Below are 18,234 nucleotides of genomic sequence, written 5' to 3'. Positions count from 1 at the left end.
TTTTCTTTCATAACAGCTAAATATTAACTGTCATAAAGAATAATTGAAAGTAAAGGATTTGTCTTCCCATTCAGGTCTAATGTCATCCATTCATTAAGGAATATGAATACTGTAGCATACATCATAGCAGATTAACATTAAACACTTGTAAGATGTTCAAGTCCAAATAACAATTTGAGTTGCTATTTTTTCCACAATGGCTAAACCATTACATGCATCAAATTCGATTAATGTTATTCACACAAGCTAGAGCCATTCCCAGAACTTGCAAATCAAGTCATTCTTCATACATATTACAGTTAACTAGTTACATCATCACAAGATATTAACTCTGGTCTCTGCGACAAAATTGTCACCATTAAACTAAAAACTAATGGTGTTGCAGTTCAAGTTCAACTCCCATCTTCTTTTACAGCCTCCCACTTTTCACTAATAAAAACTCCAACAGTCTGTCACCTCTCCAAGATCCTGAAGGAACAAACTTTACAGGATGAGGCTTCAGCCAGATTTTTGTCTCATATAGACTGGACAGTGTTGAGACATGCATGACTTATGAAACTCCTTGTATAAATTTGAGGCCTTCATCTTAAAATAGATGACCCATGCCCAAATGTAAGCTATGACATCTTTAAACAAACTACTTATACAATTCACACATACAAGTGCAGTATTTGTAGTTTTAGCATTCAACAACAAAAGCCAGTGCTTGCCGCATTACAAACTCCCACAATCTCCACTTTCAAATAGCTTTCCCGACACCTTGTTTTTCTGCGCAAGCTATTCTAGAACCTGACAGAGCAAAAAAAAAAGGGGTCACATTATAAAATGAGAAAAAGGTCAAGAGTAAGGAAAAGTACCCACCTTAGTTTTTGATTGATTTGCATCCATCCATCCCATCAAATTTCATGTTTAAAGCATGAGTTTTATATTTCAGGGCACATATTGTGGCTTCAGCCTCAAGCCATAAGTTCCTATACACTAAAGCTTGTGGATGCACCTCTTCCTCAATCTGATGGTTTTCCCTCTTTCCCTTTGTAACAACCTGCAACTTGGCAAAGATTTGGTTTCACTGCAAGCTGATTATAAACACTAAGGCTCCCCTCCCCTTTTTCACAAATGAGAGAGAGAGAGAGAGAGAGAGAGAGAGAGTACAGAAAGGAATACATCAAGCCCTAATTTAATAATTCTCAGCATAATGACAACCAAACCTGGATGATATCATTGCCCTTCTCAGTGCCTACATCACTGTTTGAACAAAATGAATTCAGCCCTCCCTCATTGAACATAGTATAATAACTCTTTGGCCCCTCACGGAAATTCTGATTGCCAGACTCATGTGGAACAGCCATTGTCTTTGTCCATGCTAGTTTAAGTTCCATGCTGGAGTGCTGAAAAGGATATTATTCAGGTTCTTATAACCCAACAAATGTGTGTTTGTGTGCATGTGAATAACTCTCCCCCCCCCCCCTCCCCCCCCCCTCTCTCTAGCGTTAGTAATAACAGAAATGATGATGATAATATTCATTTCTTTTGATCATGTTGAGTCAGAAATCTATCCGCTAATCAAAACTAGCAAATCTTTGGAAACAACAGCTAAACCACACAAAAAAAAAGAAAAAAAAGAAAAGAAAGTTATAGTCCTCAAAGAATGAAACAAATCAAATCTGCTGGTATAATTCTGATGAATCATGCTAATACAATTCCAAAATACATAAAATGCACATTCAATAAGAATCTTCTTACATGCCAGAGAAATTTAGTAAGAAAGTGTACTTTTAGTGTAGAACTAAAAGCATGAAAGGGCTAAGTCTCATTCTAGCTAGGCAAAAACCCTTAAATCCATAAGGGACTCTTTGAACCAACAAGAAAGAACTTTGGAATCCACTAGAAACAAGGAAAATCTCCATTTTATTGAAATGTGGATTGTTATTTTTGTTTATAGGCTTGCAGGTCAATTTAAGGGCTCCAGAAAACTTATTTTACAAGTAAAAAATTACTAAACAAATCCTAAATAAATACAATACCATACAAGGCCCCTCAACTAGGAACCCCCTAAAACAACTAAAAATAAGGACATAAATCTCTAAAATCTAAAATTTAGAAAATACATAAAAATATAAAAAATAAAAATAAAAATAACAAATGATAAAAATAGACCCGTGTTCTATCATACATCAACTTTAAAGGAAGGCAAGGTTCATTCTTCTTGTCTGATTCACCCACAACATTCTTCAAAAAAGATCACAACAATCAATCAAACCAACACACACACCTGCCATACCTTGCAGTGTTCTGTTGTTTTATAAGGACAGGAAGGAGTGCCTGTTTGAGTTGATTCAGGCATTGGTGTCTTTTGTCCAACCCTATTTGTGGTAAACATATAAAGATTGTTGATTATATGCTGAATTATGTCACGCTCATGCTCATTCAATGAATGTAAACTATTTGAACAATTGTGTACAAGCAACTCTGACAGATCCTGCATGGCATTAATCACTATCTGAACATCTATTTTAGGAGGTGTAGACAAAGACTTAGCTACGTCCTGATGTGTTTCAGTTACATCAGTATGAAGAGCAACTCGGGAAGATGGTGGACTAAGGACATGTTCATTTGCAAGAACAGGCACCACTGTTAAATCATTAAGCACATCATCCTTGATTCCTTGAGAAGAGCCTTCAACATTTGCCCCAGTGACAAGCCTTCCATTATATGTACAGTCTTTCACAAGAGATGGCAGAACCATGTGAGCAGAATTGAGCAAAGCACTAGTTCTTGAGTTATTGAACAGAGCAAATTCCTTTTTTGCTTCATAGATGTCATCAGAGCATTGAGTGTCAATTCCACCGCTTGATTCATAAGGATGTGATCCCACTTTGGCAGAATCCATATTTCTATGTTGTCTTGGTGATACATAAACAGCTGAAGTTTCACCCTTCTGGAAAGATAAGAAATCATTTCTACCACATTCATTTTCATGGTAGTCTAGGCTTCCTTTAACATTACTAGGGAAAAAATGAGGTGCCAGAGGATTTAAACTGTAACTTGTTTCTAGCTCCTTTCCAAGACGTTGTGAACTCAGAGACCCAGAAATACTGAATGGAGATCGACAAGAAGCCAGGGTACCTTTCCAACAGGGTGAATCCAAATCAGAGTCATTCTCATCCAGCACCTTAGAAGAACTTTCAACAGTAACACCAGCTTTTATCACATGAGGTTGCAGAATTGAATCATCAGGGATATTGGTAGAAGTAGTTTGTATCTCAGATGTTGCTGTGAGTAAGGAATCCACACTATTAACAACGATAGGCTCGTTACTTTTTTGTTCATTACCTTTTTCTATCAAGCTTTTATCTTGGTAGACCTCTTTGCATTTGGCATTCAGCAGGACATGCAGCTTGTTTAGGTTTAACGGAGTACAACCAGTAGAATTCTCATTGTTGTTGAGTGCATTAAAGCCCACAGAATCCGCATTCGCTGACAGAATGGGATTAAGGGGTGAAACAGTTCTGCTAGTGTATGGTGATCCAAAGGATTGAGCTGGCAATGGATTTGTTTTTGGTAGAGAAAAAGTATGTTCAGCTGAGGAAGAATCAAGTCGTGGGAAGGATCCCCTGTATGAAGCAGCATTTGACTTAGAACTGCTTGATGTCACTACTGGCATGGTGCATGACTGCTGACCTTCAGGAATATTTTGGAGTGTTGCAGTAGAGCACAAATCTGATGATGTTGAAAACTTAAAAGAGACGGGCCTAGAACTTTGCTCAGGAAAAAAATCAGCATTTACTTGCTCTGTGCCAATAGATTTGATTTGATTATCTCCTCCTAAGATCATACCAGTTAATTTTCCATGAATATTGCCAGAAGTTTCACCACAATGCTTCAACCCTGCATGCTTTCCTGCACAAAAACATCTCATAAATGCAAGTCTTATTGTGGCTCTCACAATCAAAAAATATAGTTATCATTTTTTAGTACTCTTTGTGTATTGTTTTTCCTTCCTATCATCGAGTTCTCCGGTTCAAAATGAAGCATCACATCACAAGGCTTTCAAGAAACTCACATTTAAACTTAGAGTCAAACAAAATTTTTAACCATGTAGAAGAAGAAAAGCGCATGATGTCTAACATATTAAAATTTCATAATGCATTGATCTCCAGGGATACAAATTATATTGAAATTATTTTATTTTTCTAATAGAATTATTGAACATGACCATTAAAGGCAACTCTTCCAGGAATCTCCATATACAAGTAGCCATATAGTCCATAGCTTTCTTTTTTCATTCCAATGCTAACAAATATTCATCTATGGAAAGTTTTTAGGAAATACTGTGTTTTTCCAGGTCTCTCCAATGTACGTGTCATTTTTCTAGTAATTTCTAACTTTCAGAAAGATATAAGTCAAAATGAAGGCATATTATTGTATATACGTATTTAACATAATGAAAAACTAATTCTCCCTTCAGATCGTAAGACCTAGTTCTAGGTGTTTATGACCTATTTTCTTTCTATTCCATCTTCTGGTACATAAATCTAAAGACAGAGTTTTCCTCCAAGCCAGTTGGGAGGAATATCCTCCAACCAATTACGTGGAAATTTATAAAACCATTCAAGCGTATTAAATCACATAACTCATTAAATAGCTCAGAAGTACATGTGGATGGTCTCTTGAATTGCCACATAGTGGATTGGAGGAATTTTCCTCCAAATCTGTTTGTAGGCAAACCGTACCCTAAATGATCTAATACCATGAACATTATTTTTTCTTGGTATTTACGCTCTCCTAAAACTACTAGCCTACCTCGTAATCGCACGTATTCATAAAGCAAGGACCCCACAAGTGAAATGGTTGTGATACTTGGTTCAAATACAAGCAAGATAGAAGTAGAAGTATAAAAAATATTCTCATATAAGAGATGCAGAGTCTGAGAATTAAAGCTATACAACCAACATGGATATGCATTCCAAAACTTTATAAGAAAAGCATTTATTAATCAAATAGAAACAGATGTTGTACTCAAGCTACAATGCAGAAAAAATTAAAATTGTTATTTGCATCAGTAACATACCAACTAAAGAAAATGATTTAATATTAAATGAATAAAAAGACTACAGACCTTAACTTTTCAAGACACCACTAATTTAGGTACATTAAGGCAGAATCCAGCAACTAAAAACCATGAATCTTCAAAACATTATCAAAATACAATAGTTCAGATATAAGAATAACAACCAGAAAGTCTAATACAAATCACATGCAATATTGCTACGGAATTCTCCAAGTAAAAGAAAGATACCTTGCTTTAGCAGCAAGCTCTGACAGGCCATTGAATCTTCCTTCCAAAAGAAAGTCCCTTATGCATTCCAAAACTTTATAAGAAAAGCATTTATTAATCAAATAGAAACAGATGTTGTACTCAAGCTACAATGCAGAAAAAATTAAAATTGTTATTTGCATCAGTAACATACCAACTAAAGAAAATGATTTAATATTAAATGAATAAAAAGACTACAGACCTTAACTTTTCAAGACACCACTAATTTAGGTACATTAAGGCAGAATCCAGCAACTAAAAACCATGAATCTTCAAAACATTATCAAAATACAATAGTTCAGATATAAGAATAAGAACCAGAAAGTCTAATACAAATCACATGCAATATTGCTACGGAATTCTCCAAGTAAAAGAAAGATACCTTGCTTTAGCAGCAAGCTCTGACAGGCCATTGAATCTTCCTTCCAAAAGAAAGTCCCTTTATGATCACTTGTCTTGTCCTGTTCCGTATTAAATGGCAAATCAAGATCATCGGCCCTTCGGCCAACATGGCTCAAACCTGATAAATTCTGGGTGTAACTAGGCATGGAAAATTTGGCTAATGGCATTGCATCAATGTCTGACTCATAGGGTACAGAAGACTCAATATTTCCTTGCAATGTCAATGATGAGTGCTGTGGATAATAAGATTGGGCATCAAAATCACAACCTGGGGTATTATCATAAGGGAAAGCTGGGGGACACATATCAGACTGATGGCCACAAAATCCATAAGCATCCAGGGGCACATTGTGCATGGAATCTCCTTCCAAATTGAGATCAGAAACGGAACCCAGAAAGGAAAAAGAAAGGTCAGAACTTTGAGAATCGCCTAGTGAAGGTGAAGAAGGTTGCTGGCATGAGTTAGCCAACAAATTCAAAGCGGTTTGGGGATTGAAGGGCTGAGCTAAAGGTGACAAACGGGATGACAAAGTCAAAGACAAGCCTCTATCTCCCTGACCCTCCATTTTTGCTTCAGAAGCTGAAAACAAAACCAACCCAGTTGATCATAAACAAAAATCTAACATAACCACAGACCTAAACTCAAGCTCAAGCTCAATAAAAGAAAATTTGTCAAAATTGGTTCTTTACAGAAACAAACAAGTTTAAAAAGAACCAAAGTCCTTTTTCTTATCTTTTGTGTCTCCAAAAAACTGGGATTCATTGCACGGCATATAACACACACAGTACTAAATATAATATAAAAAATAAAATAAAAATAGCACTAACATATAATCATCATCAATAATGGTGTAAAATCCAATAATTATAGTAACAATCATATATGATATATGCATGTGTCAAAACTCAAAAGAGTGAAATGAGATAAGAGAGAAGGAAGAGATTTTTCTGAACATACCAAGCAAAGATAAGAATGACAACTTTACAAGTAAAGTGTTTGCTCCAAATTTTAAGGTTTTAGTTTAAAGTGGCTCTTCCTCTACTTTTGATGCTTCGAGTTTGAGGTTTTAAACTCTTTGTTCAAAGTCTGGACAAAGTAGAGTTTTAGTAAAGAAGAGGAACCAATAATCACGTTTTTTCTTTTTTCCATCTGTACCCTTGCTTCTTTGTTTCTTTCTATTAGGGGGCCCTCTACATTTTGTGTATTTATACTCTATATAAAAAAAGGACAATTATGCTTATATTTCTTAATTAAATTCATATATTAGATTTAATTACTCCTGAAAAATATAATACCTTTTATATTACATTGGTCAATATAGCTATGAGTTTGAATCTAATTAAGAAATTTAAAGATATAATATTTAAAAAATTGTATTTAAATTTTTTGTTATTAGATTTTTTTCAATAGAGAAGCAAATTGGAATGCTTGATTTCCTATTTCACCTTGTTGAGTTTTCAGGATATTTAAATATATTTTTTTTCACTAATTTCAATTGAAGTGCTTTTGGTATTAATGAGGTGTTGTTTATATATATATATATATATATAGAAAATGAGGTATTGTTAAAAAAGAAAGGTGATGTATCAGACTGATGGCCATAAAATCCATAAGCATCCAGGGGCACATTGTGCATGGAATCTCCTTCCAAATTGAGATCAGAAACGGAACCCAGAAAGGAAAAAGAAAGGTCAGAACTTTGAGAATCGCCTAGTGAAGGTGAAGAAGGTTGCTGGCATGAGTTAGCCAACAAATTCAAAGCGGTTTGGGGATTGAAGGGCTGAGCTAAAGGTGACAAACGGGATGACAAAGTCAAAGACAAGCCTCTATCTCCCTGACCCTCCATTTTTGTTTCAGAAGCTGAAAACAAAACCAACCCAGTTGATCATAAAAAAAAATCTAACATAACCACAGACCTAAACTCAAGCTCAAGCTCAATAAAAGAAAATTTGTCAAAATTGGTTCTTTACAGAAACAAACAAGTTTAAAAAGAACCAAAGTACTTTTTCTTATCTTTTGTGTGTCCAAAAAACTGGGATTCATTGCACGGCATATAACACACACAGTACTAAACATAATATAAAAAAAAAAAATAGCACTAACATATAATCATCATCAATAATGGTGTAAAATCCAATAATTATAGTAACAATCATATATGATATATGCATGTGTCAAAACTCAAAAGAGTGAAATGAGATAAGAGAGAAGGAAGAGATTTTTCTGAACATACCAAGCAAAGATAAGAATGACAACTTTACAAGTAAAGTGTTTGCTCCAAATTTTAAGGTTTTAGTTTTAACTTTTAAGTGGCTCTTCCTCTACCTTTGATGCTTCGAGTTTGATGTTTTAAACTCTTTGTTCAAAGTCTGGACAATAATCACGTTTTTTCTTTTTTCCATCTGTACCCTTGCTTCTTTGTTTCTTTCTATTAGGGGGCCCTCTACATTTTGTGTATTTATACTCTATATAAAAAAAGGACAATAATTATGCTTATATTTCTTAATTAAATTCATATATTAGACTTAATTATTCCTGAAAAATATAATACCTTTTATATTACATTGGTCAATATAGCTATGAGTTTGAATCTAATTAAGAAATATAAAGATATAATATTTAAAAAATTGTATTTAAATTTTTTGTTATTAGATTTTTTTCAATAGAGAAGCAAATTGGAATGCTTGATTTCCTATTTCACCTTGTTGAGTTTTCAGAATATTTAAATTTTTTTTTTCACTAATTTCCATTGAAGTGCTTTTGGTATTAATGAGGTATTGTTTATATATATATAGAAAATGAGGTATTGTTAAAAAAGAAAGGTGATGGGAAATCGCGAAAGTGCTAAAGGAAGATAAAACAAGTGTTTACAATTTAGTGATAAATTATAACAAGTGTTTATAATTTAAATTTTTCATTTTACCCACATAAGATTACCTTTGTTATATCGTCATTATTATTTTTTTTTTGCAAAATAAGATTCTAAACTGAATAGTAAAATAAGTTGACAAATATAATTTTTGACAAATACACGCTTAATCTAAAGATAAATGAGAAAATTAATTCCTCTTTTGGCTACCAATTTACAATTCCCAAATTTTTTTCCTTGGGCTTACATTGGGGTTTCATCCATGAGAGTTTTTTCTTCTTCTTTTGAAATAAATATTTCAGTAGACCCATATATAAAATCCAAAAGGGTGTCATCAAGTATCTCCTCAAAACACAAAATCACTAATAGATTTTTTTTTTTTTTTTTTTTTATAAATTTGGTAGGATTCAAATAAGATCAATTATTCAAGGATTAATAGAATTTATCAATCTATCTAACTGGAAACCACAATTCAAACTTTAAATTCATATTTGTAAAATCAAATTAAGCTCTAAAATCTGTATCCCTAATATAAATAGAGATGAATAGAAAAAAAAATAAAGAATTTAAGGAGAATTATAGTGGAGAGACAGTGAACCACGTAGTAACGTGGCATGTAATAATATATAAAAAAAAAAAATCAAGTGGTAATGGTGAGTAAATTGTTGTGTTTTAAAGGACTATGAAACAAAGAAATAAGACAAGAATTCGGAAACATTCACTATTCATTTGTAATATAAGAATTTAAAGGGGTCCACACTCCACAAACTGTGATTGATTAACAGATGATTAAAGTCCATACAAGCCTATTGTATTGAATATGGTCACCCTTTTTTAATGCTGAGTGCATATTATATGATAACACTAATTCCTTTTCAATGAGAATCCAACGGTGTGGATTCTACACCATTCTGCTTCCTTTTAGTCCTCCTTTGCCTTCTCCACGAAGTTTCCAACTAGGACAAAATTGAACCCACCAGGAAAAGAGAGAGAAAATGAAAAGTAAAAGTAACCTGAGACTAGAACTTGACAGATTCTTTGTATGAAGGTACCATGATTTTTTTTTCTTTGTTTCTATTTTCATTTGGTATGGAAAATTCATAATATTCTCTTTTTTTTTTTTGGTGAACATAACATTTACATTCTCTACCTCTAAAATATGGAGTTGTGTACCCGTTATTTCCAATGTTTACACTTGGATTATTTAAGAATGTGAAACTTCTTTGTCCTCTTTTCTGCTGTATATAACAAAGTCTCTTCTTTTTCTTTTATTATTATTTTTTGTTTAAATAGAAGCTTATTTATCTATCTATAATATTTATAAAACTAATACTCTCTCTCTCTCTCTCTCTCTCTCTCTCTCTCTCTCTCTCTCTATATATATATATATATATATATATTTTTTTTAAGCAAAACTCAAAGAGTCAAAGGCTTTTAAATAGAAGCTGATTTATTTATATATAATACACATTTACATATATAACAAAGTCTCATAAGAAAATCTGTTATGTATATAATTATTATTTGACCTCATAATATTTTGCTAAACAAATTTTGGCTATAATTCCACTTAATATCTTTTTATTTAAAGTGAATTTTAACAAATTTACTAATATATTACATTTTCTTTTGATATCCTTCGTACTTGCAAAATTTTCATAAAATCAAATATTATTAATTATGTCATCAATCAAATGTTTAAATTTTAAGTTTTCGTAATATAAAATTATGCATAAAAAATAAGTTTATGGATTGAATAGTAAATAACATCTGATTGACACATGAAATTTGAAATGTGTGTTAAGGACATTAATAACATGTAATTCAACAATTAGATTTTCAAAATATATAGTTATGTTAATTTTTTTAGTGAAAGTTGTAGACATTGTAGCCAAATTTTGTCCTATTTTACTACATAAACTTTTAAGGGTCTTACAATTTTACCAAATAATTAAAAACACAATAAAATTTCACAACATTCCTAAACTAATCTATCGTCCCACACATGAGCCCACCACAATTTGCAATTTAATTTTTTTTAATGACCCATGTGTGAGGCGATAAACTAATTTATGAATGTTGTGAAATTATTGCAAATTTTTGTTGTAATTATTAGGTCTACCAAGAGAACCAATAAAATGATGTCACCTATGCAAATGTATGAGTCGGCTTCCTAATTAGCACAAGAAATTAAAAAAAAAAAAAAATCACCAGGTAATGTTACATTTGCATGAATGACAGTGTTTTATTATTTAGGAAGATCAAGGAGGATTGACTTAGCAGTCCTTTGGTGGACCTAATAATTTTTCACCTAGAGGGATACCGATTTTACATGTTTCAGATTTTATTTTATATTTAAACATTCCATTAGAATATTGTCACAAATAAAATAAAATATTATTAGTAATGTGGGGCCTAAGAATTCGGCGACCTCGGCCCATTCTTGTACTAGGCCCAAAGCCCATGCCGAGAAGGAAGGAACGTATGAGGACGAACCAAGAAAGCCTGTATTGTCGAGACTCATCGTCGATGACAATCTTGTCCTCGGCCAGCAAGATCATAGAAAGGAAGAGTGGCATGCCATCAAAGGTAGCCTCCCAGAGCATTCTGTCGACAAAGGATCAGCCATGAGAGCATGGTGGAGGAGTAGTTCAAGGAGAAACTATCACTTCTGCATTAAGTGTCCCCAATTAACGTCCTAGTCGCATTAATGAGGAAACGACATTTGAATAGCGCTACTTCGATTACCATGACTCACAGAATACCAGAAAGAATGTCTGATGGGATAAGTACTCGAGTATAGGCTTAGATGATTAACAAGTGGAAGGCTAAGGTCATTGAGAGAGGACTATATAATAGGAGAAACCCACCATAAAAGGAGGAGGGAAATCTGAAGAACTCCGAGAAAACCATGGTCATCACATTCCCAATAAGAACAGAGCTCCTCGGATGGTTTTGAGGACGAACTTTCTTTGATAAACTTAGCTCATTTCTATTTAATCATCATGTAAATCCTTTTTAGTTGTTGTTCGTTGCATTAAAGTCTAGCTCTTTGGCCCACTCTCTACAAATTCATTGTACCGGGTTCACTAGGCCTAGGTCCCATTCGTTTTTGGGCTTGGTCCGAAAATTGAGACCCTACAAGTAACTATCATAATTATCCATTAATAATTATTATAACATTAAATTTTATATTTATACAAAAGTAAACAAGACAATTAATAGCTGCCGCAGTTATCAAATTTTATAACTAAAAATAATAGAAAGAAAAAAAATTCATCTTTTATTTAAATTTTTTGCACAATTTATTGAGTACAAAAAGAAAAAGGCATAGACATGGTGATTATATATCTTACAAAAATAGGTATTATCAAATTAAAAAAACTCAGTACACACGAAAGAATGTCTTCAATCTAAGAGGCTTATAACATTTATTATTTTAAGGGAAATGCTAATGCATACTCTTGGGGTAATAGTTAATAATCTATTTAAAGAAAGTTTTTATGAAAAAAGAAAAAAAATTAATATTTTGACAATTTTTTCTATTTTTCATAAAAGTGGTGTCAAAACTTTTTAAAAATATATTATTAACCATTACTCTAAAAGTACTGTTGTGATTATATATCTTACAAAAATAGGTATCATAAAATTAAAAAAACTCAGTACACACGAAAGAATGTCTTCGATCTAAAAGGGTTATAACATTTATTATTTTAAGGGAAATGCCAATGGATACTTTTGGAGTAATAGTTAATAATCTATTTAAAGAAAGTTTTTATGAAAAAAGAAAAAAATTAATGTTTTGACAATTTTTTCTATTTTTTCATCAAAGTTGTGTCAAAACTTTTTAAAAATATATTATTAACCATTACTCTAAAAGTACTGTTAGCATGATCCTTGCTTTAATACGGCAGGAACATAATTTAGATTTCCCTTTCTTTTCCTTTATTATTTCTTATTATGCCTCCAAGGGAAGGCCCACCACACGTTGTTTAACAAAATCTTTCAATCTTAAAGTAGGTTTTTCTCAAGCCCATTAGTTGGGCCCAATCCAAATACCAACCTGACTACTCGAGTTAAAACTTAAAAGGAATCGAGTTTTGCAAACTTTGTTGTTGTTGTTGATGGGAATCGAGTTTTGTAGCTTGGGACTGAATGCTATCACACATTTCTTAAAGATTTTTATATTATGGAGTATCCATTAGTTCTTGAGCCTTGGCTCTCTCTCTCTCTCTCTCTCTCTATATATATATATATATATGTGATGCACTTATGCACCTATATAAACTTAACAAATTTTGACACCATTTTTCTTTAGGTTGCGTTTATTAATTAGCAAGGTATAACAAAGTTTTTTTGAAAATATTTTCATTCCTTATAGGTGTTTGGAGCAACGTCAAATTCTGGTCAAACTAAAGATGTTTTTGAGGGCACCCAAAAAGAAAAAAAGTTGTAAAATAATTTAGTTTCAAACAAAATAGATCAAAACCACCATTGCAACAACCCATCGACCAACCCCATCCTCAGCAACTGATCATTGACCTACCCCAACCCTTGAAAACTGACTCATTGCTGAAGATGAGCCAAACGACAGCAGCAACAGAAATAAGCAAAACGACAAAGGGAACAGAGTTTGCAAATATAAAACGGCAAGGAAGAAAGTAAAGGAAAAACACACCGTTTCATTTAAGCATTAGTTGTAGCAGTTAGTTATATTTTTTTGCGCCACTTGTCATTAGTTCATTGGTAGTTGTTTTAAGTAGTTAGTTAACTCTTTTGGGAGCCAAGACTAGCCCCTCTGTTTTCCCTGTATATATACAGAGCTTGTAGCTAATTATTCATTAACTGCTTATAACAAATTGATAAGCAAATACAGAGTTCTTTTTCTCTCAAAGCAAGTTCTTTGCTTTTTTTTTTTTTTTTTTTTTTTTACACTCATCCTCATCAATCAGTCTATCACTTACTTATACATGAGACCACCACTGATATACCTTGATGAAAAAAAAAAAAAAAAAAAACCTTCTACTATGTCTACTTACAATAAAGCTTTCAAGTTTTAACCTCTCACACTTTGATTAGGTCTTCCTCTCTCATTGACTTGCAACAAAAAATTACTAGGAATTATTTTTTGAAAGAAAAAAAAAATCGTTTATTTCGTAATTTATTTCTTAAGTCTTGACCATGTGATTTTTTTATTCCCTTTTTAAGTCCATTGCTTATTTTCTATCACTCTTGGGTTGAATTAATCATTTGTTGATAAAAAAAAAAAAAATGATCTGACTAATACTTATGTGGCCGACCTGCATATCAATAACGTGTTGCTTGGGTACGTACTTATTGCTAGTTATTAGTATATAGGTTCGAATGAATTGGAAGTTTCAGATTTTTGTTGGCCAACAATGAACTTGGATTTGTTTGAGTATGGATCAAGCATAAGCCTATAACACGTATGCTTTCATTGTAAAATACAGTAGAGATTAAAGGGAAGGAAAAAAAAAAAAACACTTAGTATGAGGTAATGCAAAGAGCTTGGTAGCTCAATAATATTATCTAGTGTTTTTAATAGAAACTTCCAAAATTTGAACCCCATCCATTATTTAAAATTTATCAATTTTTTTATAAGAAAATATATCAAAAAATTAATTTGAAGTGAGAAGTGATGAAGGCAATTGATGATAATGCCTCCACTACCTTATATATAAGTGTGGATATCTGACACATTCATGTTGAGTATTTGATCATACAATTAAAAAAAAAAATTGGAATTTACATTTACATGTTTCAGAAGGAAACATCAAATAGCACTAGTTATAGTTACAAATAGAAATTGGGAAAACCTGCTTCATCTTCTTCTTTTTTGTTTATTTTATGAATGAAACTAAAAAAATGATAATTTATTTGTTTTCCTTGATGTATCGCATCCCATTAACTAATCAACCAATAATATATTAATATCTTCTTTTCATATTTTTTAAATGCTGCACGCACCCAATTAGTGTATTCCCCAAGGCTCTCTTCTCTAGTGCTGAATTCTGATGAGTGATGGAGGCAAGGAAAATAAATGCAAAGCATCGCACATATATATATGGTGATTGCTGTGACATCGAGCAGGGGAAAGCCTGATCCCATGTTTTATGCTTAACTATATATTGTCAGTTAAAAGGAAATATAAAGATGCTAAAGATATTACTACTTTTTTATTTAGAGTTTACAAATTGAAGTGTCACTAACTATAAAAAAAAAAAAAAATAAATAAACATTTATTTATTAGATATATAGTTGAAATTCACCGATTACATTCATAGATAAATTAGTTTGTAAATTTTATTTGGTAAAAATAGTAGTACTTTTAGCATTTTCCAAGCAACAATACTAATGGCACAGTAGAAAGCAAATTACGAAAACAACAATTGCATGAAAAAAAAAAGTAATTGGAAGTTGGAACTGTTCCATTGAATATATTCCCCACTCCTACATATAATCAGCATAAATGCAACAAGGCGCTTTGCATACTGTACAGTACCACGAAAGAGATTGATGGATCTTGTTTTTCCATCCAAACCATACAAATTATGCCCCTCTTATAAAATATGATACAGAAATATTACACATTATGATGATGATGATGATAGTACATTGATACATATGCATGCTTCATATATATTTCAATTACATGAGGCAGCACGCATTGACGTTATCATCGTTGAACATGTTGCTGACCTTGTCATCTCCTCGATGACTTATGGGAATGTTGCCATGCCTGTCCCCAATATTGTAGCCATGCCTGTAATAGTTGTAACTCTCTTTGAACTCATGAGTTGTGTCTTTGAAATAGTTATTGGTGGACGTGAAGTACAAAGGTATTTCAGGGTAAGGCCAGAATTCAGCCCTCTTTCCAGCCCTCCTCACCGCCTTCAGCACCTTGTTCCGATCAACGTACCCGACTACGGTTACCTTTTCCATCTCTAGGTTCACCTCCACTGAATCAATCCCTGACAAACCATAAATACATGCATGTAATACAAATTTTTATATGTCACTAACTAGCAAACATTTGAAATTCCAAAATTATGTAGCTCAGCTCCATTGGTGTTGGGCAAAAGGGTTATGGTAGAGTTAATTGCACCACAAGAGAGTTGATTAATTCCTCTGAATCCAACATTGCCCATCTAAAACCAGGACTTGATACCCTAGACTAAGCAATGACTATGTTGCATGTGTCTAACAACTTGTGAGTCTCAGGCATTATGGGATCCAAAAGTTGTGAGACGCCTATTGTATATAATTTATGTATGAGATAATTATTGTTATTACATGGACAATAACAAAGTCAGTAGCTAAACATACATAGATATAATATGCTATTGCAATAGTTCCAAGATAAGGTGTCTCATAATGCAATTCTATGAGATCATCCTTATACAACACGTGTAACCTACACATATATATGGATCCTATATGTACAAGTTGTGAGAGGGAAAGTAAAGTTGAAAACTAAAAGGCATGTACCTCTAAGTTTGTGAATGGCATTTTTGACTACTCTTTCGCAGCCCGTACAGCACATCCTTACTTTGAGCTCCACGGTCTGTAAAGCAAACACGGTTTTAACACCAAGGAAAAATAATATTATCATACATTACCCCACCAAAAAGAAAAGGCAAACACAATTTGCAGATGCTGCTTCCAGAAGTATTCACAGTTTCTTTCCTTTCTTCTTATTCTATTGTTCCCTTTGTTCTTTTAAAGGCCTCTATACTTTGGGCGGTTATGTGTAGGCAACAAATTAAAGGGGTTAAGAAAAGCTATATAAGCTTCATATTAATCTAATTGTCGTAGATTCTTTTTTTCACTAAGGCTGGGAAGATCGTCTTTTCAACTATTTAAATTATATCCAAAGCACATTACAAAGATATTATTGTGATTCAAGGGGATTAACATGAATGAAAGTGAGACATGGAATGAGAACCTACAATAATTTATCAAAAGATGTAGGGATTTAGGTTAGTTCAAGAGATCGGATTTGTTCTCCTCTAACTTTCTGACTGAATTTGAAGAATTCAATGGCATGTAATTTAAGTGACATCTTTTACAAAGTTTGTACATCCATTTTAAAAGTTAGAAGACAGTGAAAACAGTAAAGAATTCATTGACATGTATAAATTTAGGTGATACGTATCTTTTACAAAATTTGTACATCCCGATCTAAATTCTAGAAGTTAAAAGACAGCATCAATTGTAAAGGATTCATTAACACGTGTAAATTCAAATGACATCTTTTACAAAGTTTGTACATCCCTTTAAAAGTTAAAATATAGTAACAACGTTAAAGAATTCAACATATATAGGTAACCTAATTTCATCACCCAATTCATGGCTGGTATCATGTTTAGTAAAACCCTATAGTGATTGTAGCACAGATTTATATCATTTTTAGTTTACAATAGGGTCAATACAATAACTTTCCCTACTTGAATTAGATTTTTTTTGTTTGTTTTTTTGTTTGTTTTTGTTTGCTTCTTCTTTTTGGCTTCTTGTTTATATTCTAATCTTTTCTCTTTGTAGCCCACGGACAAAACAAGGACAAATGAATACGTCGCATATTCCAACTGATGACATGATCTTTTGATGAAATGAAAGATTGAAACATGATTTGTATTGCCAAACCCATATGGTAAGAAGATCAAGCTATTACGAGAGAAAGAAGAACAACAAAAAGAAGAAGACTTAATAATTTTACTTGCTTTTCGTCAGGTATGAGAAACACATATAAAGTCATGCCATGCAAATTGCTATGGTGGCTGAAACTACTCATGTCATGGTTAGTTGAAAATAACAAAAACAACAACAACATCATGGCAGAAGCTGAAGCCAGCGAGATACCTCAGAAAACAAAAGAGTTAAGAAAGCGAACCTGCAAAGAAAGGGGTCGACCCTTAGGCATGTTGATGTTGTAGTTGAAGTTGTTGAAGGTCTTGATTTTGTGGGTGTCTCGATAGTGAAAGCAACAGTATTTAATGGCAGATATGATGGTGCCAATTGCTCTCTTTAGTACCGTAGCCATGGCATATATAGGTTCCTTAGATATTAGGAAAGAAAGAAAGGAAAACTTAAGACAAGCCCAGCCCTAGAAGATATTCTCAATGTGGCCTTAGTATCGCTTCCTTAAGGCTTAATCTCTATCAAAAAGATTCCCAAGTTCTATACTATTCAATGCAAGCTATTTCTTGTGATAAAATTCAGTGGACTTGGAGATAAAGTCTCCCTAAATTATTAGACCCTTTAGGCAGGGAATGGTATCAATATCCTGATCACATTAATGCTTCAGATGTGCGTCAAGCTAACATGGTTGCTATGCTGGCTGGTACTTGGGTTCCAGGGAATATCAGCTATATGGATGGGCTTAATGAAGGAAAAGCCGGATTTTTATGCTAAGGGAACATATATTCTCTAAAAATCTTCTTTTTTCCACCATCTTTGAATTGCTTACCACATAACATATGCATCATCTATCTATAAAAAGCAAAACAAAGTTATATTCCCACATTGCTATTTGTTAGCCCTTCTTTATTTATTTATTTTTTATTTATTTCTATGGGGAGTTGCTAGCCCTTCTAGTTTATAATATGTTGTTCCAATTTTTTTTTA

General features: G+C 32.8%; 2 protein-coding genes across 4 annotated transcripts; both read right to left on the bottom strand.

Annotated features, from left to right (window-relative positions):
* Window positions 1-161: 161 nt before the first annotated feature.
* On the bottom strand, window positions 162-6,803 carry LOC112039314 (uncharacterized). 3 transcript variants are annotated; one of them, XM_065760417.1, is made up of 6 exons: window positions 6,678-6,803; window positions 5,700-6,299; window positions 2,273-3,900; window positions 1,209-1,388; window positions 862-1,042; window positions 162-789 (listed from the first exon to the last, which is right to left on the bottom strand). In XM_065760417.1, exons 2-5 carry the CDS (start codon window positions 6,283-6,285, stop codon window positions 863-865), a joined length of 2,574 nt encoding a protein of 857 aa, XP_065616489.1. In that variant the 5' UTR covers window positions 6,286-6,299; window positions 6,678-6,803; the 3' UTR covers window positions 162-789; window position 862. The 3 variants fall into 3 exon arrangements, with proteins under 3 accessions (XP_065616489.1, XP_023927945.2, XP_065616490.1); XM_024072177.2 differs by having other exon boundaries at window positions 2,282-3,900; XM_065760418.1 differs by lacking the exons at window positions 5,700-6,299; window positions 6,678-6,803 and adding an exon at window positions 5,300-5,356.
* Window positions 6,804-15,017: 8,214 nt separating this feature from the next.
* Window positions 15,018-17,733, bottom strand: LOC112039338 (heavy metal-associated isoprenylated plant protein 30). The gene is made up of 3 exons (XM_024072210.2): window positions 17,501-17,733; window positions 16,099-16,174; window positions 15,018-15,581 (listed from the first exon to the last, which is right to left on the bottom strand). Exons 1-3 carry the CDS (start codon window positions 17,648-17,650, stop codon window positions 15,259-15,261), a joined length of 549 nt encoding a protein of 182 aa, XP_023927978.1. The 5' UTR covers window positions 17,651-17,733; the 3' UTR covers window positions 15,018-15,258.
* Between the last annotated feature and the right edge of the window lie 501 nt (window positions 17,734-18,234).

This window comes from Quercus suber, unplaced genomic scaffold (genome assembly GCF_002906115.3).
Source record: "Quercus suber isolate HL8 unplaced genomic scaffold, Cork oak 2.0 scaffold_366, whole genome shotgun sequence".
Taxonomy (NCBI): Eukaryota; Viridiplantae; Streptophyta; class Magnoliopsida; order Fagales; family Fagaceae; genus Quercus; species Quercus suber.
This window is presented reverse-complemented; position numbering and strand designations above follow the sequence as displayed.